At 38.7% G+C, this 27,138-nt stretch overlaps 1 protein-coding gene across 2 annotated transcripts; it reads left to right on the top strand.

Annotated features, from left to right (window-relative positions):
- The first annotated feature begins 15,625 nt into the window (after positions 1–15,625).
- Positions 15,626–25,765, top strand: LOC100439875 (putative glycine N-acyltransferase-like protein 1B). 2 transcript variants are annotated; one of them, XM_054526180.2, is made up of 7 exons: positions 15,626–15,649; positions 15,869–15,992; positions 17,168–17,183; positions 17,964–18,078; positions 24,264–24,390; positions 24,669–24,846; positions 25,104–25,765. In XM_054526180.2, exons 1-7 carry the CDS (start codon positions 15,626–15,628, stop codon positions 25,519–25,521), a joined length of 1,002 nt encoding a protein of 333 aa, XP_054382155.1. In that variant the 3' UTR covers positions 25,522–25,765. The 2 variants fall into 2 exon arrangements, with proteins under 2 accessions (XP_054382155.1, XP_009244597.2); XM_009246322.4 differs by lacking the exons at positions 15,626–15,649; positions 15,869–15,992 and having other exon boundaries at positions 17,140–17,286; positions 17,971–18,078.
- The last annotated feature ends 1,373 nt before the right edge of the window (positions 25,766–27,138 follow it).

Below are 27,138 nucleotides of genomic sequence, written 5' to 3'. Positions count from 1 at the left end.
AACTTTTTTTCTGCAGCTTCCTCACCTCTCTTAGCCTTCAAATACCTTAAGAGAGTTAGAGTCTTTCTCGGGATTAAGCTTTGGTTTATGAATGTTGTGGCTAGTTTACTTTTCTATCCAGAGTACTAAAACTTGCTCCAAAACAGGAATAAGGGTAATTTGCTTTCTTAACATTTATGTGTTCACTGGATTACCACTATTAATTTCCTTCAAAGGTTTTTCCTTACATTCACAACTTGGCTAACTATTTGGTGCAAAAGACCTAGCTATTAGACTGTCTTAGATTTTGACCTGCCTTCCTCACTATGCTTAATCATTTTTAGCTCTTTGTTTAAAATAAAAGACTCATGACTCTTCCATTCACTTGAATACTTATAGATCATTGTATGGTTAATAATTTATGTGATTTAAATGTTCTTGTGTCTCAGGGAATAGGGAGGCTGGAAGAGAGGAAGAGAGTCTGGGAACGGTCAGTCAGTGAGGCAGTGAGAGCACATACAACAGTTATCAATTAAGTTTACTGTCTTATATGGGTGCAGTTTGTGGTGCTCCAGAACAGCTAAAATAGCACCATCAAAACTCACTGATCACAGATCACCTTAACAGACACAATAACAAGGAAAAAGTGTGAATATTCTGGGAATGACCAAAATGTAACACAGACAGGAAGAGAGCACATTTGTTGGAAAAATGTTGCCAGTAGACTTGCTTCATGCAAGGTTGACACAAACCTTCTATTTGTAAATAGAACATTTATAGTACCTGTGAAATATGATAAAGTGAAGTGCAATAAAATGAGGTGTGCCTGTACTGATTTCATTTCCTTTAATCACATATGCAGTAGGGATTGCTGGATCATATGATAGCTCTATTTTTAGCTTTTTAAGGAACCTCTGTATTGTTTGGTATAAGGCTGCACTAGCTTACGTTCCCACCAACAGTACACAAGGGTTCTCATTTCCTCACATTCTCCCCAACAGTTGTGATGTTTCATCTTCTTGATAATAGCAATTCTAACAAGTGTGAGGCAGTATTTTGGTTTTAATTTGCCTTTTCTTGATAATGAGTACTGTTGAGCATTAGAAAAAAAAGAAACCCCATAGTTATTTATATGTCTTCTATTGAGAAATATCTATTCAGGATGGCGGTAGGAAGCTAGCTGCAGCCTGCTGGGGAGGGGTTGTCCGCACACCAGAGGGTAGTGTGCTGGATGATTCTGCAACCCGGAATAACCTCCTCCTCCTCCAACAGCCTAGAACTGGAGAAGCCCCTTCTCATCCTTCTCACACATGCCCCTGTGGCAGGGCGAGTGGGCTGAGCTGCCCCATGCGTGCATAGCCCAGAGCCCAAACCCACAGGACAAGTGCTGGAGAGTAAACTTCACCTGCTTTCCAGGGCTCATGTGTGAGCCACTACCCTAGGTTGTGTTGATGTCTTATTGCTGTTTCTCCAAAACTGTAATAAGACCATTTATCTACTTATCATTCATGTTTACACTGGACTAGCACTTTTAATTTCCTTCAAAATTTTTTCCTTGCACTGAAATCTGTTTTTGTGTTGACATCCTGACTCCAGACTCCCCTTTCCAAATCTAGATAGGAATAGTGACCATTCAGCATAACCAAGATCCGTTTCTCACTGTTGACTCTCTGCTGACTTACCTGCTGCTGTATTCCCTACTCTTCCCCCTCCTTAAAAACATAAATAAACAAAAAATTAAAAATAAAATAAAATGAAAAAAGAAACAACACAAAACAGCAAACAAAAAAATAGCTTACTCAAGGAATTAGGTAGGGAATGATGGATCACATTGAGTTTGGGATTAAAAATATACACAAAAAGAAAAAAGTTAAAATACATTTGTTTTCTGTACACTGGATAAGAATACTGCTTTACGGTATAAATTTTAATGTCATGTATCTCTTTGAATGTGGTGTTGGTTTGTGTAGCATTGTGTGTCAGTGGCTCCACAAGTACCTTCTAGTGCAGCCCCTCAGTTTAAAGAAGAAAGTGGGGGGAAAAAAATCTCCAGAAAGCTTTAATGTTCTTGAGTGATTCCTTTACCTAGTGAGCATGGTTTTAACAACTGCAGATGAGCTTACTTTGGAAACAGCCCCTCTTACCCCTTGTTTACTCTTTGGGCACCCCTTTATCCACTCCATGACCATTATGTCTCATTCCAAAGTGGCAATGAGTTAACTAGAAATTTAACAATTTTCTGTAACTTTATACTTAGATTATGCTTTGTTATAAATTTTTACACCCTTCTTCGGTTAGAGATGCAGAATTGGGCTTTAAAAAAAAATAATTGGATCAAAGAAGCCCTTCCCTTTCCACTTGTCTCTGAGGAATGTGAGCTGACAGTTCTTAAGATGTTGAGTTTTGTTTACTCTACACTGCTCTTTAGACAGGAATTCTCTGGTGATCTGAAGCAATGCGACCGAAGACCAGTTTTTAAATTATGTGTTGACAAGTTGCCTTATATTTAAAAAAGGAAAAAAATTACCGGGTTTATATTATGCCAGATTTCAGTAACATGAAGTCCTAATTTATTGTTCTCAGTTGTTTTCCTGCCTAACGTTAACTTCCTTGTCCCTGAGCCCTCAGGAGTACCTACAGCTTATGGTGCAATGTCTTCTCCCAAAGTGTTGGCCACCATTTCACCCGAGGCCCTCTTCCAATTCTTGCTTATCCGAGTCAGATTTAGAGAGTACCACTGTCTCCACTTATCCCTTACTTCATCTCCAAACCACATACTCTTGCTATACTTTTCTCAGTACCTCTCCCTGAATGGTGAGCTTCCATTTTAGGAAATTGGACCAGATATCAATTTGGGAGCTTTAAGTCAAACAACCTCAAACCCATTTCTTCCTATGAAGGGGTGCAAGTCTCTGAAGCTCTCACTCACCCCTGTAGTCTGTGTAGAAAATGTACGGTAATCCCTCAGGCCCCAAAGTGTCATTGCCTTTGGTGTGAGATGTTCCCTATTTCCTAGTTTAGTTTGAGTCCCTCTCTCCTCTGCTAGCCAACCTCCATCCAGCAATAAGGAACCAAGTGACAGCCTCCTATTCACACTCCCTGCCTCCTTTCCATACTACCATAGGGAATACCTGGATTTCCCCACTCTGTCCACATACTGTAGCATTCATTCTCTATCTCTATCATCCTCTCACCTGTGGTGGTTTATGGATGTGATAGAGTTTTTAAGATTATTATAAGATTATTACAAACTAGTAAAAAGAAAAAGCAACTCAAAGAGAGAGAAAGAGAGAAAGAAAGATCTGTTCAGGTCTTTGCCCATTTTTAATTTGGATTATTTGTTTTGTTGCTATTAAGTTTCTTATTATTTTAAACTTTAACCGCTTATCGGATGTATGGTTTGCAAATATTTTCTTCTATTCCATAGGTTGCTTCTTCATCCTGTTGATTGTTTCCTTTGCTGTATAAAACTGTTTTAGTTTGATATAATCCCATTTGTCTATTTTGTCCTTCCTTATCTGTGCTGTAGGGATTCTATCCAAAAATCATTGCCCCAACTAATATCACGAAGCATTTCCCCCATGTTTTTTTCTAGTGGTTTTGCAGTCTCGGTTCTTACATTTAGGTATTTAAACCATTTTGGGTTGATTTTTGTACACGGTGTGAGATAAAGTCTAATTTCAATTTTCTGCATGTGGATATGCAGTTTTTTTCAACAGCCATTTATTAAAGAGACTGTCCATTCCCCATGCACCTGTTCTTGACAACTTTGTAAAAATCAGTCATCTTAAATGCATGGATTTATTTCTGGACGTTCTATTCTGTTCCATTGTTTCATGTTACCATTTTGATGCTAGAACCATCCTGTTTTCATTACTATTGCTTCATAGTACATTTTGAAATTAGGTAGTGTGATATCTCCAGATTTATTCTTGTTGCTCATGATTGATTTTGTTCTTAAGGATCTTTTGTGATAACATATCAATTTTTTGGTGTTTTATATTTCTTTGAAGAATGTCATTGGTATTTAGGTAGGAATTGCATTGAATCTGTAAATCACTTGGGCCATTATTGTCATTTTGACAGTATTAATTTTCCCAATCTACAAATAATGAATATCTTTCTATTTATTTGAGTTTTCTTCACTTTTTTCATATATGTTTCAAAATTTTCACTATATAAATCTTCTACCACCTTATTTATGTTTACTCCTAAATATTTATTTTTTGTAGCTTATGCGAACAGGATTTTTTTCTTTGTCAGGTCTTTCATTGTTAGTGTATAGAAACACTACTGATTTGTGTATGTTCATTTTGTGTCTCTCCACATTACTGAATTTGTTTAGTAGTTTTAACCTAGTTTGCTGCAGTCTTTAGGATTTTTTATATATAGAAACAGGCTATACGCAAACAGGGACATATTTAGCTATTTCCTTTCCAATTTGGATGCTTTTTATTGTTTTCTCTGGCCTAATTGCTCTGAGTAGAACTTCCATTAATGCACTGAATAGAAGTAGTGAGAGTAAGCATCCTTGTCTTGTCCTTAATCTTAGAAAAATATTTTTCACATTTCACTATTGTGATGTTAGCTGTGGACTTATCGTATATGGTCTTTATTGTATGAGTTACATTCCTTCTATACATCATTTGTTGAGAGTTCATAATCAGGAAATCATGGTGAACTTTGTCAAATGCTTTTTCTGCATCTATCAAGTGTCATATGGACTTTGTTATTTATTCTGTTGATGTGGTATTTCACATTCATAGATCTGTATGTTGAACTATCTTTGCATCCCTAAGTTTAAGCCCACTGTATCATGATGAATGATTTTTTTGACATGCTATTGGGATTAGTTTCTTAGTATTAATATTTATTGATGCATCTAAGTTCAATAGTGCTATTGCCTAATATTTTCTTTTGTTGAAGTGTCCCTATCTCTGGTATCAGGATTATGCTTGCCTTGTAAAATAACTTTGGAAGTATTCCCTCTTCTTCAATTTTTTGGAAGGCTTTTAGATGGATTGACATGAGTTCTTCTTTAAAAGTTTGGTGGAATTCAGCAGTGGAGCCATAAGGTCTTGGGCTTTTCTTTAATGGAATATTATTTATTACTAATTTAACCTCCTTACTCATTATTGGTCTGTTTAGATTTTCAATTTCATCTTGGTGGGGTTTATGTATCTAGGAATTTACCCATTTATTGTAGATTATCCAATTTGTTGGCATGTAATTGGTCATAATAGTCTCTTCTGATTTTTTTATGATGTAAGTTGTGCTGTCTCCTTTTTATTTATGATTAATTTTTTTCTATTTTTTTCCCTTAGTCTGGATAAAGGTTTGTGAATCTTATTTAACTTTTTAAAAGATCAAATTTCAGGGTTTTTTTCATTGTTTTCATAGTTTCTATTTAATTTAACTGCCTGGATCTTTATTTATTCCTTCATTCTATTAACTTTGGGCTTAGTTTATTCTTTTTATAATTCCTTGAAGTGTAACATTAAGTTGCTTATGATCTTTCTTCTATTTCACTGTAAATGTTTTGAAGCATCTAACAAGTTTTGGTATTTTGAGTTTCCATTTTTGATGTTCTCAACATATTTTTTAATTTCCATTTTAATTTCCTCTTAAATCCATCTGTTGTTCAGAAGCATGCTGTTTAATTTTCATGTATTTGTGAGTTTTCTAAAAATCCTCCTGTTATTAATTTCTACTTTCATGCCATTGTGATCTGGAATGATAAATGATATGATTTCAGTCTTCTCAAATTGATTATGGGATGCTTTGTGTCCTAACATTTGATCTCTAGCATTTCCTGTAAGACATCTCTAATGGTAATAAACTCCCTCAATTTTTGTTTGTCTGGCAAAGATTTTATTCTCTCCATTATTTGCAAAAAACAGATTTTTCCGGGAACAGTATTTTTGGTTGACACTTTTTTTTTCTGTAGAACATTGAATATATCATTCCATGCTCTCAGCCTGTAAGTTTCTGCTCAAAAATCTGCTATTAGCCTTCTTAGAACTCCCTTATATGTTATTTGCTTGTTTTCAGGGTCTTCTTTTTCTTTGATTTTTGACAGTTTAATTAAAATATATCTTTTACTCTTGATGGGATTGAATCTTGTCAAACATCTTCAACGTTCCTATACCTGTGTATTTCTCTTTCCCCAGACTTGGAAGGTATGCTGCTATTATTTCATCAGATAAGCTTTCTTTCCCTATCTGTTTCTCTTCTTTTTCTGGGACACACATGATGTGTGCATTGGTTCTCTTATTGATGTTCTATAATTGCTGTAAGATGTCTTCATTTTATCTCGTTTTTTTCCTTTTGCGTCTCTGACTAAAAAGACGTGTCTTGTATTTCAAGTAATTTCAAATGATGTGTCTTTGATTTCATTGATTCTTTATTCTACTTGATCAAATCTGCTTTCAAAGAACTCTATGAAATTTTCAGTTCAACCATTGTGTCCTTTATGTCCAGAATGTCTCTTTTTTTATGATTTCTTTCTGTTTGTTGAACTTTCTATTTTGTTCATGTATTATTTCTCTGATTCCTTTTAGTCATCTATCTGTGTTCTCTTAAAGCTCACTGAGCATGTTAAAGACCATTATTTTAAATTCACTGTCAGAAAGTTCATAAACCTTTATTTTTTTGTGTCAGCTATTGGTTATTCTTTTTTTTTCCTTTGGTGGTATCATTTTTCTCTTATATTTCTTGATTTTTAGGCTGTGCATTTGTGTCTCCACATTTGAAAAACAAGAAAGTTATTCTGGTCTTTGCATACAGGCTTTGTCTGGAAAAACCTTTTCCCAGTCATCCAGCAATTCTTGGTAGGGTGTCTGTTGTGTTCTGCAGGTGAACTTGTTGCTGAAGTCTTCAGGCAGGCTGGCCTGGTACCTGTGTCAGCAGGTGGTAGGCTTGGTTCCTGGGTCTGTAGAGTTGGGCCTGAATCCTGTATCCACTGGTTGGATATTTTCGTTGAGTATGTGGGGATGAACATAAAGCCTATGTCTATAAAGGCAGGCATATAGCCTGTACCAGCAGGGGCTGGACTGAAGCCCATGTCTACAGGGGCTGACATGGCTCTGATGTGGGCATTTGAGCCTGTGTCTACAAGGGCTGGCTAGGTTGTGGAATGGGCCTAGTGTCTGGATCTACTGGGATGAGCTTGGAATCTGAATCAATGGGGCCTGGCCTGGTACTGGTGCAGGATTAGAGCCTGAATCTGAAGAAATGGGCCTAGGATCTTGGTAGATGGGAGCTGACCTAGAGCCTGTGTCTTCAGAGATGGTCCTAGAGCCTTGGTCCATGATGGCCAGCCTAGGGTCAGGGTCTGCTGAACTCAGCCTGTACACTGGGTTTGCAAGAGCACAGCTCGGCTCTGAGTTTATTGCATCCTGGGTCACAAAAACCAGCCTGAACCCTGAAGCTGGCCTAGGGTTGGTGTGGGGGTGGGGCCAGTCTAGAGCCTGAGATTATAGCTGCTAGACTGGTGCCTGTAGCCACAGGAGCTGGCCTAGAAGCTGCGGAATGGCTTGGAGGCTGGGTGTGTGAATTCTGGCCTAGAACCCAGGTCTTCAGGGCTGGCATGGAGACTAGGTCCACAAAGACTGCCTAGGGTCCCAGGGCTGGAGGAACTGGACTGGAACCTGGTTCCACAGAAGCAGTCCTAGATACTGGGTCTGTGAGTGCAAGCTCAATAGTGGAGTCAACTGTGATGGGTCTGGACCCTGGGTCTCCTGGAGCATGTGACCCTAGGAACTGGCCTCGGAGTGGGGTGGAAGAAACTAGCCGAGTGCTAGGTAGGCGTGAAGCCTGTGTCTGCCGATGCTTGCCAGATACCTATCTAAGGGCTAGTGCTAGGGCTGCCAATGTGGAACTGGGGTGGGCCTGAATCCTGGATTTGTGTGAGCCAACCCAGATCTGGGCAGGTCTGGAACCTAGGGTGGTCTTGGAGTCTGTGACCACAGGGGCTAGCCTGACACTAGGCATTCTTGGAGCCTGTATTCACAGGGGCCAGCCTGGAGGTTGGATCTATGGACACTGGCCTGGTGACTAGAGTTGAAGGGGCCAGACTCGCCCTGGGGCTGGTGTGAAACCTGGAGTTGTGGAAGCCAGCCTGGTCCTGGGAGCAGTCTGGAGCCTGGAGTCACTGGGGCTGGGCTGGTCCCAGGGAGTATCTGACACTTATGGCACTGGGGTACATCTGGCATTAAGATATATCCAGAAACCATGTCTGCCAGGCAAGTCTGGAACCCGGGCCGTATGATCTGCCCTGGCTCAGTCTGCAGGTACCAGCCTGGAGTTTGGGGCCATAGCGGCATACCTATTACTGTATTTCACTGAAGCAGGCTGTGTTTCGGTCAAAGGCACAGTTCAGTGCCCACTTCCCTTTTTTTCTTCAACACAAAGGTTGCCTCTATCTGTGCTCTGCTGCCTCTTATTGTGGGAGGGATGACATAGGTAATGTAAAATTGTTCTTCCTATGCTCTTCAATTCATCTTTTCTTATTTATCTACTACACAAAGATTCTGTAATCTTTCACATGGTGCTCTTAGCTCTTGTGAAGGTATTTTTGTCCAAAGATAGTTTTTTAAATTGCTGTTCTTGTGTGAGGATAGGTACTAGAAAGTCCCATTCTGACATATTGCTGATGTCTAGTTGTATGGCATCCAATCAGATTTCTAAATAGTGATTTTGAAAGTGCCTCAGCAGCATCTGAGACAGGACTCCTGCTAATTTGGAAAGAAAGATGGCAGACCTTATGTTAAATGATCTTATCAAACATATATGTACACACAATAATGATAATAAATAGAGCGGACAAAACTTTTGGAAGTGATGAATATATTTATGGCATAGGTTGCAGTGATTGTTTCATGAGTATGTATTCATCTCTATTTTCATTAAGGTTTATACATTAAACAGACACAGCTTACTGTATGTCAATCATACCTCAATAATATAGTTCTACAAAGAAAAGAAAGGTAAACACAATAGAGGAAAACTACTGTTGGCCTACTTCTCCCATTAAGTATGACTTGTATTTCAGAGTTCTGATGGTGACTGAATCTTCCAGATTTTCTGATGATAAGTATAATAAGACAAATAAATTTTGGGCTAGAAAAGATAAAAATATGTATTTGAGGATTAATCAATCAAATTTTCTCTTAACATAATAGGACTTTTTGTTCAAGATAGTCAAGCCAGTACCAGGCTAGAGGGAGAGAAAAGTTCCCAGATCAACTATCTATGTTAGCTAATTCAACTAAAGTCACAAGAGGAAGAGACTCATGATGAGATATTTGGAGGTACAACATGCAAAATTAATCACAAAGTGGAAACCAGCATCTTACAAAACAAAGAACAATGGCTTGGGATTTAGAATGTCTGGGTTCTGGTCTCAGGTTTTGCACATTCAATCATGGGTCTATGCAATCGTGTGTCTACATTCCAGGACTTAGTTTCTTGAAACTAGACCATCTCTGATAAACCTCCTATCTGATTTTCCTCTCTTTCAGCAAGTTAGGCAGGTACTCAGATCAACTTTTTGGTCACAAAGGAGGAAGGAAGAAGGCTTTGGGTGTCTTTCTTAACCACAGTTTTAGGACATGGGTTTAGAGAATGCATTAGCAGGGACTAAGCAAATAATGAAAGCTAAATTTGGGGCAGAAAAATGGGAAACAGGAAATGAAAGGATCAGAAAGAAAATATTTAGGAGCAACAAGGAGAGTCTCCTATTGCTTTGTAGTATAGCCAATGTTCCTGTTTTTCTCTTCTTTTGACTCTAAGATAACCAAAAACATAAGACAGCTTTAGAGCTTTAAAATGTTCTCTGATGCTCCAAGCCAAGAAAGCATGTCCTGTGGATCCCACACTTTCCCAATTCCCTGATCTAGCTAAAACCATATACCATTTACAGATTTCTCTGGAGGCATTGAACCTCATCACCAACCCAGAACAGTTTGGTACGACTTGGTCTCTCCGTGAAGTATCTATACATCCCATTTCTTCCTCTGTAAAAGCTTCAAGATTCCACTTCGGTGTCAAGTTTTTCTACAGGGCAGATTGTTGTTTATTTCAAACTCCAGAAACCCTCATTCTTTTCTGGGATCCATTTAAATTGGTGCTATCAGCCTTTTTGACCCTAAAGAACCTGTGTTTACTTGGCTCTTCTATGCCTTCCCACCAGCACCCAGTAAGGTAAAACACCTTTCTTTTGCTACAGAAAAGTGCAACCACATCTAAAGCCACCATCAGTTCAAGGTCCTCTAACTGAATGAACAACCCCTCCCTCAGTGTCCAGATGTGAAGAATCTGCTCAATCAGCAAAGCTCCTGAATTAAGAGTTAGGGTGCTCCTTTTTACCATTAGGAGGAACTTCATTAGAAATTCTGAAACAGAGCAAGTATTTCATGGGAACCCCAGGTCACAGTGCCCACCTGTCATCTTAGAAACCAGAAAAGAAAACTTTTTCCCTAGAAAGACTTCCAGTGAAAGAGAATTGCTCCAGGATTTGAGAGTATGAGAGTCTCTTGGTGAGTTCCCTGTTGAACAGAAATCAGGAATGTACTACTACACAGAAGAGATGTACAAGCATCTAGTCACTGCCTCAAGGTAATGTTGAAAGAATTTATTATAACTTAGATTGGGATAGAGTGATTCTTTAATCTTTAGGTTTCTCTAAATTCCTCCAGAAGATCTTGCAAAAGTAAGTCTCCTCAGAAACTCTAGGAAGTTTTTGGATTCTATGGGTAGGTGCCAACGGCTATCAGATGTCTTCCTAAGTTGGCTGCTGCATTCCAGTTTCACATTGCTAAAGGCTAATTAAGGACATTAATATGAACGAAACATCCCAGAGGTCCTTGATATACTGTGAGAATACACAGAGGGAGCAGCTCCACCAGCCTCCCACAGACACTCAGCCATGCAGTCCCCATTCCCTGCCATGAACAACAGTTTCAGGGCTTCACAGGGGTTCAAAGATGGCCAGCTTATTGCCACTCTTTGTAGTATGAAGTATACCAAAAAATAAACATAGATCAAAACATTGATAATATAATGGCTTTCAAATGTGTATGTTTTATAAATGTATGCTTATAACCACAAAAATGCCATGCAATACTGTTGTTCTACTCACAAGATCACTACAGGAATTATAAAGCATTGATTGAGGGTGGACTTCTGGCAGCATGTAATTGATGGTGAATGTGTTCTCTTCATTCTGTCTGAGTTTCTGTATCATTGGATGATACAGCTGGAATCTCAAATTTGAGACCCTTTTTGAAACTGGGGCCATGCCTAAATGGTATAATAGGCGTCTACTCCACAATGACCCCCTGAAGGACCTGCGGTGTCCCAAAGTTTGGAAGAGGATTCAGGGCTAGGCAGCTGGAGAGACCTAGAATCAGAGGTCTCTCACACAGCCTGAAAAGCCCAAAGTTGATTAGCATAACCTCAGCACCAGTAAAACCAGAATTCATTGCTTCCATTCAGAGATCCCATGTTTGTGCCAGAATCCAAGCTGCCATCAGTGTTTTGGGAAGTCACTTATGACTAATACTGAGTATGATGGGACTGATATCAGAGCTGAGCTAGGCCCAGAGAGCCCAGAAGCAGTGACACATGATGCTAAATTATTCAGTTTTGATCCATAGATTAGCTACATCAGAGAAGTGGACTTGGAGAATCTCTTGCTATAGTCCTGCAGAGTAACCACTCTGTCAGATAGCATGTGTTTCTGGGAGGAAGTCATAGGGGTCTAGTTACGCCTTATCCCCCTGCACACCATAAGCACAGGCTGAGATCTAGAGAGAGTCCAGAGCTGGTCTGAAAGGCTGATACAAAGGAGTCTGCTCTGTAACTGAGGTATTGTAAGAACTTGGCAATCTCAGCAGCCCTACAGATGAGAGAGGAGCCCATAGATGGGAGAGGAAGCTATTCTCCTGGCCAAGGTCCTGAGACAGTTTGACAGAAGCATAGGCAGACTTGAGGCAGATTGCAGCTAGCACTGGCACTCGAATTGAAACCTCCCCTGTAGTCCCATGGACAGTTTTTTATATAAACATAGAAATTGACCTTTCTGGTCTTAAAGTTTGAAACTTTTATTTGTTTTATATGAGTTTCATCCTTAGTAAAGGATCCCTGGGTCCCTCAGAAAGTATAAAAGAACTGAAACTCACCAGATGATCACATCCAGACGATGGCACACCAGGCCCCTCATACATTATGATTGTTTCCTTAGGTCTCCTGAGTTCCTGTTTTTCTACACATTGTTACATTTCTTCCCTGCTATGTAAACTCATAATTTTAGTTGTTCAGGGAGATGGATTTGACACTGAACTGCCATCTCCTCTGCTACAGCATCTGATTCAGCCTTCTTCCTTGGCAATAATTGTTGATCTGAATTGGTTTTCTGTGCAGTGAGCAGCAGGACCTAGACCACATCCCTGGTGTTTCAGTAACAGATTTTGGTTCCCCAACCAGGAACATTTTGGCTTGGCTGCCTTGGGCGGGGAATCTCAAAGTCCTCCTAAGCAGGTGCTTACCTAGTTTTGGCTAGAGATGAGTGCCCTCTCTCTAGGGCGAGCCGCAGCTGGCCCCAACCATGTTCCTGATTGCCTTGGGAGAACTGCCTTTGAAATTTGATATCTGCATCCAGATAGGTGACTGTCCTTTGTGGGCCAAGAGAGAAAGATCTCCTCCTCTCAGTTTGGGAAATTTTTAAAGGAATTTCCACTTGCAGGTTGAACAAGCCCAACTGATGAAGAGAGGGAAGTACCCTGACTATTTCAGTATGGACACTCATAGGAGCTTGTTTGTCATTGTGTGTTTATCCAGGCAAGTGGGTGTCATTTGTGGGAACCAGAGAGTGGGATCAGCTCCTCTCCATCTGAGAAATTCTGAAGGAATTTTTATTTCAGGTCGATTGAGCCCAACCAATGGAGAGAGGAAGCACCACAACTCTTTCACATTGTAGACTTTTGGGGCTTGCTTGATGCTGCAGCAGTTGGATTGTGTTTTAGTGATTGTTTGCATGTGTCTGATACAGTCATGGGAAATTAGAATTTGATAAACTGATACTCTTTTGTGACACTGTTTGGCTCCAGTATAGTTTGGAATCTGGAGTTTGCTGTTGAATGGGAAAGTGGGCTTTTGTGCTGCTATTTTAAGCAGGGTCGGACCGGATTGATATGTAATGATCTCAAGTGGTGCCGTTTTTGACCCTAGTGTTCTGGGAGTATAGGGAGTTTTGGCCTTTAAAAATCAAACTGCCACAGAAACTCCTTTTATTTAAAATTTTGATTCACAGCCTTCACTGGATTACCTATCAAGGTTAACAAAGTTCAGCCATGTGGACATGTATGCAGACAGTTGAGACTGTATTGCTCTCTCATGGCTAGAGTTCCAAGGTAAAAGCTATTGGATCTTTGTGTGTATATACATATAGATGTGTTTATGTGTATGCACATGTATTACATTATAGGTTGTGACTACCAAATTGGCTTATACATAAAAGAACACTCCTAGATTAAGTAAATAAGTCCAAAGTATTTTTTACATTCACATTACTTAAGTAAATATTTAGGAAGCTAGCATTAAAATTATTGTAATATAAAAATAGAAATGTCTTCAGAATTGTCAGCATACATTTATTCTGGGTTTTCTATTTGTCTCTGTTAAATATTTCGGGGAATCAGAGTGTGACACAGAAAGTTATAAAACTATAACCAGTATTTTGAGACCAGCCTGAAAAACAAAGACCCCCCCATCCCTATAACATAAACATAAGACAATTAGCCAGGCACAGTGATTCATGACTGTAGTCCCAGCTACTCAGGAGACTGAGGTGGGACGATGGTCAAGGTTGCAGTGACTTATGATCCAGCCACTGCACTCCAGCCTGGAGAGTGAGAACCTGTCAAATAAGGAAGAAGATAAGGGGCAGAGAATGACAATGGGGCACAGGAGCATTGCAGAGACACTAGGGGAACAGTTGTAATTGTTAACAGGATGGTCAGAGGAGGCCTCATTGAGCAAGTGGCTTTAAGGTGAAGTCTTAAAGAAGGTCATAGGGTTTTCTATGGGTATAATGAGAAAACAGAATGCAAGCAGAAGAAAAAGGAAAGCAAAGTGCCTGAAGCAGAGAAGGCAAAGAGATTGAAGTCATGAAGGGACATGACTGGAGGGATGTCAGGGAGATGACAGGACTCTAAGTCATGGAGAACTTAGATGGCTATTATAAGGCTTTTTTATATCTTTCTCTGAATGAGATGGGAAGTGACAGCAGGAGTTACACAACGAATAACAAAATGTGGCTTTTCTTTTAAAAGGAGCCTTCTGGTTTTACATAGAGAAAAGACTAAAGACATTCTCCATCTAGAAAAGACTGCCGAGAACTGTGAAGCATCTAAAAATTTACAGGGGCACAGATTCAGAAATGCTGAAAGATAACACAAGCTTCCAGGTAAAGGCAGGAGTTTATGACTCTTCCAACAAGCAGAATGATTTATGTGTTTGTGTCAGTCATCTTTGCTCCACAAGTCCTACAGAGGAAATACAGGAAGGCAGATTAATGTAGCAAATGCAATAGATGTGTGTTGCAGCAAAACTGCCTTCTGCTTCTGAAGAAAGTAGTATCTCTAGCTTCCAAGCTGTACTCTTTACAAACAACCTTGAAAAGATAGGAGCAAAGCCTGTCAATGTCTCTGCTCCTAAGACATGCAGAAATGTGAGAGGCCATGAAGAATTTTCTCCCAACCAGAATGAGCAGAATAACATAATGGATTGGATGTAAAGTAGGAGGGGAAAAGATACTTAAGAATAATTCCAAAAGTTTTTATTTGAATAGGTGAAAAGGTGGAGTTGCCATCAACTTAATTGAGAAAGACTACAGGTGAAGTAGGCTGGGTGGAGAGGGTGGATAAGGAGTTTGATCTGAGACACAATGAGTTTGAGATGGTTATTGGGTGGAATCCAAGAGATATCAAACAGGCCATTAGATAGATAAGTCTTGAGTTTGGAAAAGAGTTTTAATAGTAATATAAATGTATTAGTCATTGGCAAGCAGATTGATTTTAAAGCCATGGGACCAGATGTGATTACCAAGGAGTAAGTGCGGATACAAATGAAGGCCAATGACTGAACTCCAAAGTGATGCAAAATTAAGAAGTTGGGGAGAAAAGAAGGGTCCACAGAGGAGACTGAGAAGTAAACAGTGAAGTTAAAGGAAAATGAAGAGAGTGTGTTTTCTTGGAAGCCAGGTGAAGAAAGTCTTAAAGAATGATCTATTAAGAACAGAAGCAAAAATTGGCCACTGGATTTAATAACATAGAGATCACTGATGGCTTTTAAAAATGTTTCAGTAAAACTGTAGCAGCAAAAACCCAGTTAGATAAGATTAGGAGGAGGATTGGAGGTAGCATTTGTAGACAATCCTTTCAATGAATTTTGCTACAAAGTGCTAAAGCAAATTAAATATGGTCTGAGAAGGACTCTGTACTTCATTTGAGTCCTTGTGGGTGAAGAGTCACCTAGCTTAATAGTCAGACATAATTGAAAACCTAATTTAGGAGTGTGCACCTGTAACAATACTTGAATGTTGGCCAATCCCAGCAGCCTTACATCACCACTCATGGACTACTGAATGTTCAAACTGTGTTTAAATAAGGCAAACACCCAGTTGACAGCAATCTCACTGTTTCTGTAACTCATTTCCGGTTCCTGGACGTCACTTTAACGTTTTTCCCTATAAATTTGTTTTGACCACAAGGCACCCCAAGAGCCTCTGTGAATCTGCTGCGATTCTGAAGCCTGCTGGATCGATGAATTGTTCATTGCTCAACTAAAGTCCTTCAAATTTAAGTCAGCTGAAGTTTTTCTTTATCAGATTGTGTCAGAAGCAGAATCTGAAGTGGAGCTTCTGGTATGCCCAGGAGCACTGAGTAAACACAGAAGGTACCTGCAGGATCCACCTGTGTCCATTGATCTCTCAGAGTGGCTGAGGATCAAAGGTAAGCTCCATCTTGCATTTTGGAGCTTCACACTTTTGTGTTTGAGCTCTCTGAATTTCCTTGAGCAAATCTGTGATCCAAACTGGTTTTGGAGTTGCAACAGAAAATGGACTGGGTCTAGGAATGAATTTGATCTGGGAATTAACTGGCTTGGATCCACTTAGAGGCCACTAACAGTAGAGGCCACTAACAGCTGACGGGGCCAGAAAAGAAGTGGTAGTAAGCAGTAATGTTGCAGCAGTCATAAAATTTGGCTTTGGAAAATTCACAGGGATTTTTGTGTTCTATCCATTTGTTTTATTTTTCTTGTGCACCTAGGTAGGAAAATTCATTGGCTGAGTTAATGAAAAGACCCTGAGAGTAAAGCCAGTATTTTAGGTAAAAATGGAATCCTTAATTTCTGAAAAACTGAGTTTTTTCTGGCTTATGAATTAGGCCTGGGAAGCAGAGAAGTCTTACACAAATGGCAAAATCTTACTAAACATAACTTAGAGAGGAACATTCCAAATGAAAAACAATGCATTGAACTACATTTAAAAATGAGGGCTCTCCGTAAAGTCACTTTTGGCTAAGAACCGGTTTGGCACTATGGAATGTCAACGGTTATACTCTTTGGCACATTTGTAAGAATTTCAAATGTTATTTCAATGGAAATTTACAGATATGTTTCAAAATTTTCCATGTTTTTTTCTTATTTTTGTCATGAAACTGGGAAAAATTTCAAAATGGTTATAGATCTGAAATATTTGGCCCTAAGAAAATAAAGAAAATCTTTGCCACTCCTGCTCTGAGGTTTCCAGTCACAACTGTTCTTAGATATTTTCTATTCCAGAAGAAAGAAGACTCCTCAGGCATCTCATGACCAAAATACAAGGAAAAGTTATGGTGATGGTGATGGAGTGTTCTGCTACAGGCATGTGGGAAGTTCACAGAACTCTTAATATTCACTTTTAATTCATTCCACCAGAGAGGAAATGCATGGGTTTTGGATATGTCTCTGTCATTTCTCCCTGTAAGAAGTTGAGAAATTCACTTAGTCTCTCTAAGCTTTGGTGTATTCAAAATGAAGATGATACTAACAGCACCTACATCATGAGTGTTACTTGAATGGAGATGTGTAAAATGCATTTTAATTTCATTTGGTCCTTTAACATTTTCTCTTCACTTCTCTTCAGAGTTTTTCTTCAAGGGCTCAAGGACTGAAGCATCCCGCAAAATGATTCTATTGAATAATTCCAAGAGGCTGCTGGCCCTATTTGAATCTTTAGCAAGGAGCATTCCTGAGTCCCTGAAGGTGAAGGAACAGTGGGAGGTTGGGTTATGGGAGTAGGGGTGTTGAGGATGAGAAAATAACAGGCTCATGATTCTGGTCCTTCTTGACTCTGTGCAGAAGGTTGGAGCTGGGAAACAGGATGGGGTTGGGGACAAAGGAAGCATGTTAAGAGCTGCTGCTTCTCCTCGGGAACAGGCAGCTAGGCCCACTCTGCAGATTTTATCACCCATTTGGAGAGGTGGTGGAGAATGGTGGCTACGAACATAGGTTTGGGGCCAGATTCAATAAATATGCATTGCAAGGCTGCCATTTTTTAGTCAGATATCATTGTGCCTGTGTCTTTAGCTTTCTATGCCTTTACCTTTGGTCTTTTCATTAATAACATGGGAATAATATTAGTACCTACCTCTTAAAGTTGTTGTGGACACTGAATGAATCCATACAACGTAAGTGCTAAGAGCATTAACAAGTGCCCAGCTAGTGCACAGTAGCTCTGTGGTATCACAAGGACACCTCCCAGTGGGTTCTGCCTGTTTGCAGGTGACTACACTTTATCAGTATGGTCCTGGAGATGCTGCATATCACACTATCACCGACTTGGTCCCTGTGCTGTCTCCTCACTTCTATTTTTCTCTTCCTCTTCACATACAGACCCCCATCTCTGGGGATCTCAACCTCTACTATTCCCCTTCAACCCTCCTTCAGGTGTATGGCTCTCTGTTTCACATCAATCACGGGAACCCCTTCAACATGGAGGTGTTGGTGGACTCCTGGCCCGAGTATCAGATGGTTATTATCCGACCTCAAAAACAGGTAGGCACACAGACAGGGACTGGTGGAGCCAGGCAGGTCCAAAGGGACTGAGAAACTGACCAATTCATACACCATGGCTGCTTTTATAGTGTGAAAGGAAATGTGAGTATTTTAAAACACTCCTTCAGTACTGGGCACCTTGCATGAGTGCGACATTTTACCACTCTTCCTGTAAAGCATAAGACTCATTTGGGAAAGGGGGTCAAGGTGGAAGAGGAGGAAAAGGACAAGGCTGACACTCACAGATTAAGGGCCCTTTGAGGTGGCAGGGGCCACCTGCAGGGGCTGAATGGAGGCCAATTTACAGGGAAAGTTGGGTGTCTGAGATATCAGAACAGTGACTTAGAAACAAAAACCAAGGCAGTAGTCTACCAGTAAAATTACCTCTCATGGCCAGGCATGGCATCTTTTACCTGTAATCCCAGCACTTTGGGGGGCCAAGGCAGGAGGATCTCTTGAGGACAGGATTTTGGGACCAACCTGTGCGACGCAGTGAGACCTGATCTCTAAAGAAAATATACAAAATTAGCAGGGCATAGTGGTGCATGCCTATACTCCCAGATACTCAGGAGATGGAGGTGGGAGGATGGCTTGAGTCCCAGAAGGTTGAGGCTGCAGTGAGCCAAGATCACACCACTCTACTCTAGCTTGGGCAACAGAGTGAGACCCTATCTTAAAAAAAAAAAATTTACTTCTCAGGAACCAGGGAAGGGACACACAATTACTGTGTGTCAACTGTGTGGAAGCACTTCCCTCATTAGTGACTGTCATCATCAGAACAATTTTACAAAGTGAGCATTAATATCTTCAATTTAGAGATGAGGAAACAACACTGAGAAATATTAAGTCATGTAGCTGCTGGATACCAGCTGTTAAAGCATTGCCCAATCTGAATTCAAGTTCAATGAACTCTGCCACTTTTACTAGCTATATAACCATAGGCCCTTCTGTGAGTTTTATCATCTGTTAAAATGGGAAAAAAAGGAGGACATTCTTCAGAGGATTACACAAGGTTTAAATGAGATACCATATGTCAAACACTTAGTACATAGCACATAATTCTAAATAGTATTTACCATAATTAGCCATTATTGGCTAAGAACACACAAGGAATACATCATTAAGCTGAAATAGTAATACAAACCTATGTCTATTTTTTGGCCCTAAAGACTTCCCCTTTTTGTGTCTGTTTCATGCACATCTGATTAGTGAACTGAAGCCTCATGGCCAGTTCAGCTTCAGGTGGGTATAGATGCTGAGCCCCCACATAACAATAAGCTGACCCTAACACCTTCCCTGCGAGGTCAAATAGTTCTTTTTACTTCAGTAACTTTGTAGTTACTATGTGTATTTTAACAATGTAACTGTACCATCAAGCAGTAACTTCATATATGGATTGTTTTGAACAAGGCTAGTTTTTATAAAGTGAGTAAGTAAACAAAAGTATTAAAATATTAAAGTTCCATGCCACACGTATATGACCAAAAAAATGGAAAGAATGAAATATGCTGCAATTTACTTGGAAATGCAATCACCTAGTCTGATTCCATAGTATACCCCGTTTCTTTCAGTATTGAAAGTCAATGCAATTTTGAATAAGATCTTTTTAAGGTGAGATGCAGGAGAATTTCTCTAGAAAACAATTAATTTTTTCTTTGCTGGTTTTTAATCAGAAAGATAGTGTATGTTGATAATACAAGTGGAAAAATCCAACATGATTTTAAGAAGTTAATAACCTCTCACCTCCTTTGCCCTCCTCTCTTCCATTCCTACACTTTGGGGTAATCAGTGTCCTTGCCCATATTAACACACAAATGGATATTCAGTTATGATGTCTTCTGTCATCACTTTTTAATTTGCCTTTGACATATGGACATTGCTTTGAATGACTCAATAGAGCACTAACGTATTTGTTTTAATAACTGTGGCATTCCATAGAGTAAATGCAATGCTATTTAGTCAGTCATTCTCCTCCTGTTGGGTTCAAATTATTCATACTTCTTTGCCATTACAAACAATGCTTCAATAAACATCCTTGTATCCATGTCTTTACATCCTGGAAACTTTTCTCAATTCAATTGGTTTCCAAAAGGGATACATCCAAGTCAGAGCTTATCCTAAGCAGGCACTGCCAGACTACCTTCCCAAAGGATTCCATGGTATTATTTCCATTAACAATTTGTGGAAGAATTGTTTCCCACACTCTCACCAGCACTGAATGTTATCCTTCTTCTAATTTATGCCAAACTGGTGGGTGAAAAGTGGCATCTTATTGTAGATTTAATTTGCATTTCCCTGACTAGTGATATTCAACATATATTTTCATATGATTATCAGTCATTTTGGGTTTATTTCTGAACTGTTTATATTGTTTGACCATTTTTACACTGGGATTTTGTGTCATTCTTAAAATTCTCTATGTGTTTTGGATATGAGGGATACTAACACAAGGTGTATGATACAAATTTTTTGTCCAATTTAGAATTATTTTCTATTTTATTGATAGATTTTCACATGAAGCAATTTTTAATTTTCATGTAATCAAATATCTTTTTCACTATGATTCCTGAGGCTTTGGGGGATTTTTTGTTAATAATTAAGAAGTTGTTTTGTTCATTTTGTCTTACAATGAGTTAATTTTTACTTTTGACATTTCAAACTTCATTCTATTTGGAATACGTTTTTGAATAGCATGAATTACATTCTTTTATATTTATCTCCCTTATGGCTGGCTAATTACATTAGTGCTATTTATTAAATAAGTCATTGTGCTACTGAAACATAAACGTCTATTTTGTCATATAACATTTTTATATATTTTTGTAGCTATTTCTGTATTTGTAGTCTTTTCTCATGCTATTTCATTGTTTTGTGGTAAATTTTAATATCTAATAAAGCAAATCACCCTTCACTGATCTTTTTCTTACTTTCCTATTTCTTATAAACTTAAGAGCTATATGAACAAAAGCTAAATTTTCAGTTCCCCAATTACCCCAGCTAAGTACTGCAACTGTGATTTGTATTGGAGGAGCTTTTTTAGACAATTGTGGAAGGATTAGTATTTTTGTGATACTAAATATTTTTATCAAGAAATATGGTGTTTCTCTCAGTTTTTCAGTTTGTGTTCTATGCCACCTGGTAGAATATTCGTGTTTTCCTGTGGCAAACTACGTGGTTTTCCATTAAGTTTACCCTTAGGTATTTTATAGTATTTTTTAAGATTATTATTTTTCCTTTTCTATTTCTCAGCATTCTTATTTTATTATTGCTTTCTATTTATATTCTTGATTTTCAAATATGTCACACTATGCTTTAAAATAGTGTTTGTTTGTGTGGGGTGTTATTTGTTTTTGTTTTTGTCGAAGTCTCTTAGATTTTCTAACTGTGTAATACTGTAATCAACAAACAAAGTAATTTACTGCTTCTTTGCAATTATTTGTATGGGTTTTTAGTTTCTTGCCTTATTGCATAATGTACAGCCTAAGAAAACAATACCAACTAATCGTAATAATAGTTCTATCATTTTCTCATTCCTGATTTTAATGAAATAGCTATAAACACTTACCTTTGGAATTACATTTAATTCTGTATTTACAGGTTTAGAGCACTTTCCTGTTTTTCCCACTTTCATAGAAATTACGTTTAGAATGAAGGGTAAATTTTATTTTATTTCATTTTTGTCTTTTTATGGCAATTTATGTACTCATGTAATTTTTTCCTCCTTTAATTTGTTACACTAAAAGATCATCTGATCAAAGTCATTCTGGCCTTTCTAAAACAAACTGTTCACCTTCACATTCTTTTCATATGCTACTGAATATCTTATTCAGAATTTTTGCATCTGTATTCATAAGCCAATATGGTCAGTAACTCTCTTTTTGTTATTTCTTTACCAGATTTGGCATTAGGTTGTTTTCATCTGTTACCAAACTCTACTATTAAAATTATGTGTTTGATTTTGGCTTATGTAGAATTGAAATGTAAAATAATCTAATTTTGGCTACTTTTTATTTTTTAATTTAAGCTTTCCTTTTAGATAAACTGGTACACGTGCATATTTGTTACATGTGAATACTGCATGATGCTGAGTCTTGGAGTACGGACAGATCCCATCACCCTGGTAGTGAGCATAGTACCCAATAGGTAGTTTTCTAACACTGCCCCTTTCCCTCCAACTTCTAGAGTCCATAATGTCTATTGTTCCCACATTTTTGCCAAGTATGGTCAATGTGTAGCTCCCAGTTATGAGTGAGAATGTGATATTTGATTTTCTGTTACAGCATTAATTTGCTTAGGATTATTGCACTGTGGAAAGTAGTCTGGAAATTTCTTAGAGAACTTAAAACAGAGTTGCCATTCGACCCATCAATGCCATTACTAGGTAAATACCCGAAAGAAAATGAATCATTCTACCAAAATGACACATGCACTAGGATGTTCATTGCTGCAATGTTCACAATAGCAGAGACATGGAATCAACCCAGATCCCCATCAAAGGTACATTGGATAAAAAAAACTTGGTACTTATATTCCTATGGAATACTACACAGCAACAGAAAAGAATAAAATATTGTCCTTTGTAGCAACACGGATGGAGCTGGAGGCCATAATTCTTGTCCACTTTTCAAATAGTCGATGTTTAATTTCATTTCTGATATTTCTATTAGTTCGTTGAAGTTTACTATTTTTTGAAAGTCAATTTTGATAGTTTATTCTTGAGGGATAACATCCATTTCTTTATCAGTGAATATGTTGCCTTGCAGTAGTATGTGATCTTCTAATATAAGTCTTTTTTTCTTTTCTGTTTCCGTTCTCATGGCTCATACCTTATGTCTTTTTTTTTCTTTTTTCTCTTTCTCTTCTATTTCCTTTAAATGCCTTACCAGAAGTTTATTTCTCTCTCTTCTTCTCTTTCTCTTTTTGCCATTTAAAAATGAACTTTTGGATTTATATATCCTTTGCACTGTGTCTTATTGTACATTTCATTATTTATGGCTTTCATTTTTACAAATTGTTCCATTTGTTATTTTCTAGTTTACTTTGATAGTCTTTTTATAATTCTTTGAATATTTACTTGGCTATTATCAGTCACTCTTTTAAAATTGGGTCTTTCTTAACCATTGAGGTGTTGTGTTTTGGCCATATTCACGAACTTGCAATTACAAAAGTACCTTCAAATTCTTGAAGGTTTCTTTAAAATTATTTGCACTATTTTCTCTTTTACTCCTTAGCAATACAATTTTCAACATAATATTAATACATTCACTGCTAAAACTCTCACACTTATTGTTTATATTTCCCCTGATAAACAGATACTTATCATCCCATGAAGTTTGTGGCTTGTCAGAATGGGATCACTAGTCTCTTTCTTTAAAACCCATGAGTCTAACACCACATAAATTGCGCAGAGTGCCAACAAAAATTCCGTTACTTCATTCTATTTTGTGGGCTTCCGGCTGTAAAGGCCATGGCACTCTTCAAAGAGGCTGATATCCTGTAGCCTTGGGAAAAGGCAATGTCTCATTAATGTTTATATTCACTAAAGTATCTTGCTTAAACCCTGGACACTGTAGATTCTAGAACAGTATAGATTGTAGGTGTCTGGTGAAACAGTAGGCACCAAAACTTAGAGAAATCATGGTTAAATTCATCTTGTGCCAAGTTTAAGAACTTAACCCTATCAACACAGACTCAGTACAACCCAGAATATGTCCCACAGGAGGTTACATGGGGCACAGTATATATAACAGGGGGATATGTGTGGCCCAGGAGGTGAGAGAAGCAGGGAGAGAAGCAATTGTTGCGTTCCTTTGCTTCTGCTGGGTGCTCTGTGATGCTATATATAAAATAAGGTAAGTGTGCAGTTGAGTGGGTAGGGAGAAAGGTGAGGCATCTTAAGGCCTGGTGGAGGGTGACTGATTTCATCCTGTCTTTGTTATGTATCTGATAAGCAGGTTTATAACCAGTACCTGTCAGTGTTCAATATTTAACAAACTCCAGTTGCACATGTAAGAGGTCAGCAGTAACTTATAGGTCTCGGTTCTAATATCCATGTGCCCAACTGCAGCCATCGTGGGCTAGTGTTAAAATTTTCTTTTGAATTTTCATTTTTCTGATAATTGCAATCAGTGAGAGGAGAAGAAAAAGTTCAAGGGAATGATCTGATCTTTCACCGTCCTATACAGGAGATGACTGATGACATGGATTCATACACTAATGTATATCGTATATTCTCCAAAGACCCTCAAAAATCACAAGAAGTTTTGAAAAATTGTGAGATCATAAACTGGAAACAGAAACTCCAAATCCAAGGTAACAAGTCTGAAGAAATGGGCAAGCAGCTGTGCTTCTCAAATTGTGTCTTCAACTAACAGCATTAGCATCACCTGAGAGCTCATTAGAGATGTAAATTCATAGAAACTCTCAGAGCTTGGAGATGTGGCGCAATCTGTGGTTTGTCAAGGACTATAGCTGATTGTAGCATAAACTCAGGTTTCAGAACTACTAAGCACTGACATATTAATCAGGTGGGAGCAGTGTAAGTAGAGAACTCCATGTCTGACAATATTGCTTTCTTGGCTTTCTCTCAGGTTTTCAAGAAAGTTTGGGTGAAGGGATAAGAGCGGCTGCATTTTCAAATTCAGTGAAGGTAGAGCATTCGAGAGCACTCCTCTTTATTATGGAAGATATCCTGAAGATCCACGGCTCCAATAAAAGCAAGCTTGGAAGCTGGGCTGAGACAGACCACCTAGATGATGAATTGGAGAGGTACAAAAAACATGTGCTGATCATTTATAATTGCTATTCCTTGCGCATTTCTGTAATTCACATAAATCAGTTTTGGAATGAAGAGAGGATGAATTCATTCCTTGGGATGAATAAAGGTTGTCAATGGTCAAAATACACCACTTGGAAATGGTGGGTCTTTAAACAAGAAGAGGGCCTGGGATCTCTAGAATGGAATGGCACCTAGAAATTACAGGAGTGGGGATGAAAGTTGTTGGCTTTCTTTTTGTTTTCTACAGCGAAACTCCCAACTTTAAGTATGCCCAGCTGGATGTGTCTTATGCTGGCCTGGTAAATGACAACTGGAAGCTAGGGAAGAATAAGAGGAGCCTGCATTACATCAAGCGCTGCCTAGGAGCCCTGCCAGCAGCCTGTATGCTGGGCCCAGAGGGGGTCCCTGTCTCATGGATAACCATGGACCCTTCTTGTGAAATAGGAATGAGCTACAGTGTGGAAAAATACCAAAGGAGGGGCCTCGGGACACGGCTGATGGTGCGATACATGAAGTATCTGTGTCAGAAGAATATTCCATTTTACAGCTCTGTGCTGGAAGAAAATCAAGGCGCCATCAGAATCATTAGGGCACTAGGTTCCATTGAGGCCTCCTGTCACTGGCACCAATGGATCTGCTACCCACAGAATCTTGTTCCATTGTAGACAATGAAGCTGCTTAGCAATCCTGGGCAAGTCATCTCTTAATGTTAAAGCAGACACCACAGAATAGCTTTCTTCACTTACAAATGTTGATTGGGCATTTATGATATCACAGGAACTCTTTCTCACATGGAGACTTGATGTTAAAACACACATCCATGCTCTGAGGAGGTTACAATCCAAGCTGGAGGCAGGGGAGGGTATAGTCTTTAAATATGCTTAAGTCTTGTAGGGAAGGCTGGGGTTGTCAGTAAACATGTAGCTAGAAAGCCAGGCTCAGTTCCTACCTCTGGGAATCAGAACTCTTGATGAAACTTGGTTGATAGAATCTACTATCTGGAAGATAAATGAAGAACTTTAATAAAATTGTCAATAGAATATACCTAATCTGTATGGATACTTTATTGAAAATAAATACCCCTGATATGTATAGATTTATGAGGCAATGGCTATAGTAAAGAATGGACTCAATCTCTTAGTTTAGTGACTAGCAAGGTATCAAAGGTGAAACCTCAGACAAATGGCTTTCCTAGGCTACCTTTAATCATTGTTATGCAGAAAAGGATCTGCAGAGAATGAAGTGGGCTGGCCTTGAGGCCTCTGCTATGGAAATGACATTTGTTGTGCCTCCTTTCCTCTACTCTTTCTCACTTCCTCATCATTAGTGAAGCATGGCATAGGACAAGGGTTGCCTGTGAGTCTGGTTATAAATTCAGCTTTTGATGTTTGCGGCACTGCTATCTTAAGGGGTCAAGGGCATTCCAGGGAGAAGTGACCACTAAGGTGAAGACTGGAGAGTAAGTAAGAGTGAGCCACACAGTAAAAGTGGAAAAATCCAGATGATGGAAAGGACACGTGCCATGCACTATCATAAGAAGTTTATAATTGAACACTTATATTACAATTCATGAATCCCTGATCTCAAAGAAGAAAAATACACTTCATGAAAAAAAAGGTGGCCTCATTTGGCTCCACTCTCCCACCCTGTCATTGGAGCTTGGATTACTGTGAACATTGTAGCCACAGCAAAAAGAAAAAAAAATTGGCATTTTTACTCCTCCTGATAGTCTAGATTTTAAAAAGCAATAGAAATCTTAATAGAATTGTCTTTTGGAGTAAAGTCTACCAGTATTAACCAACACCTCATCTCTCCAAAAAAAATAAACCTCCACAAAATTGAATGTTTATACTTGATACGATTTGAAAGTGTGCAATTCCAGCACCTAATGAATAGTGTGGGTCATGGAATTCTTAAAAATCTTCAATTCATCTTAGAAGGATGTGGTAAATCTGTTACAGCTTATTATAAATCAATCCAATCAGGTTCCTAAACTCCTAAGAGCTGGCTGATTTATTACATTGACTGAAATGAAAGCATGGTCTCAGAAAGAGAGTAAACATGTCATTTGGGATTTCAAATGGTGGAAAATTCTTACACAAAAAATAAACTCAGGAACTTGGGGCCATATAAAAACAGCTATATTTTGGCACTCAAGAGGCAAAAGCTAATACAGATGATGAAAGAACACAAAGCAAATAAATTTGCATATTTCAAAATGGTGCCTCAGGCAGGGCCTGTATCCAGAAGTGGATGTTCATCCAGGGTCTGGGGCTAAGGTC

Source organism: Pongo abelii, chromosome 9 (assembly GCF_028885655.2).
Source record: "Pongo abelii isolate AG06213 chromosome 9, NHGRI_mPonAbe1-v2.0_pri, whole genome shotgun sequence".
Lineage (NCBI taxonomy): Eukaryota > Metazoa > Chordata > Mammalia > Primates > Hominidae > Pongo > Pongo abelii.
The sequence above is the reverse complement of the archived record's forward strand: the minus strand, read 5'-3'. Positions and strand labels throughout refer to the sequence as shown.

Bases quoted from the DNA above. Each gene is read 5' to 3' on its own strand.
- LOC100439875 (XM_054526180.2), top strand. From the start codon at position 15,626: ATGTTCAAACTGTGTTTAAATAAG. The intron at 18,079-24,263 runs GTAGGCACACAG...CGTCCTATACAG, and splicing joins TTATCCGACCTCAAAAACAG to GAGATGACTGATGACATGGA. The intron at 24,847-25,103 runs GTACAAAAAACA...TGTTTTCTACAG, and splicing joins CTAGATGATGAATTGGAGAG to CGAAACTCCCAACTTTAAGT.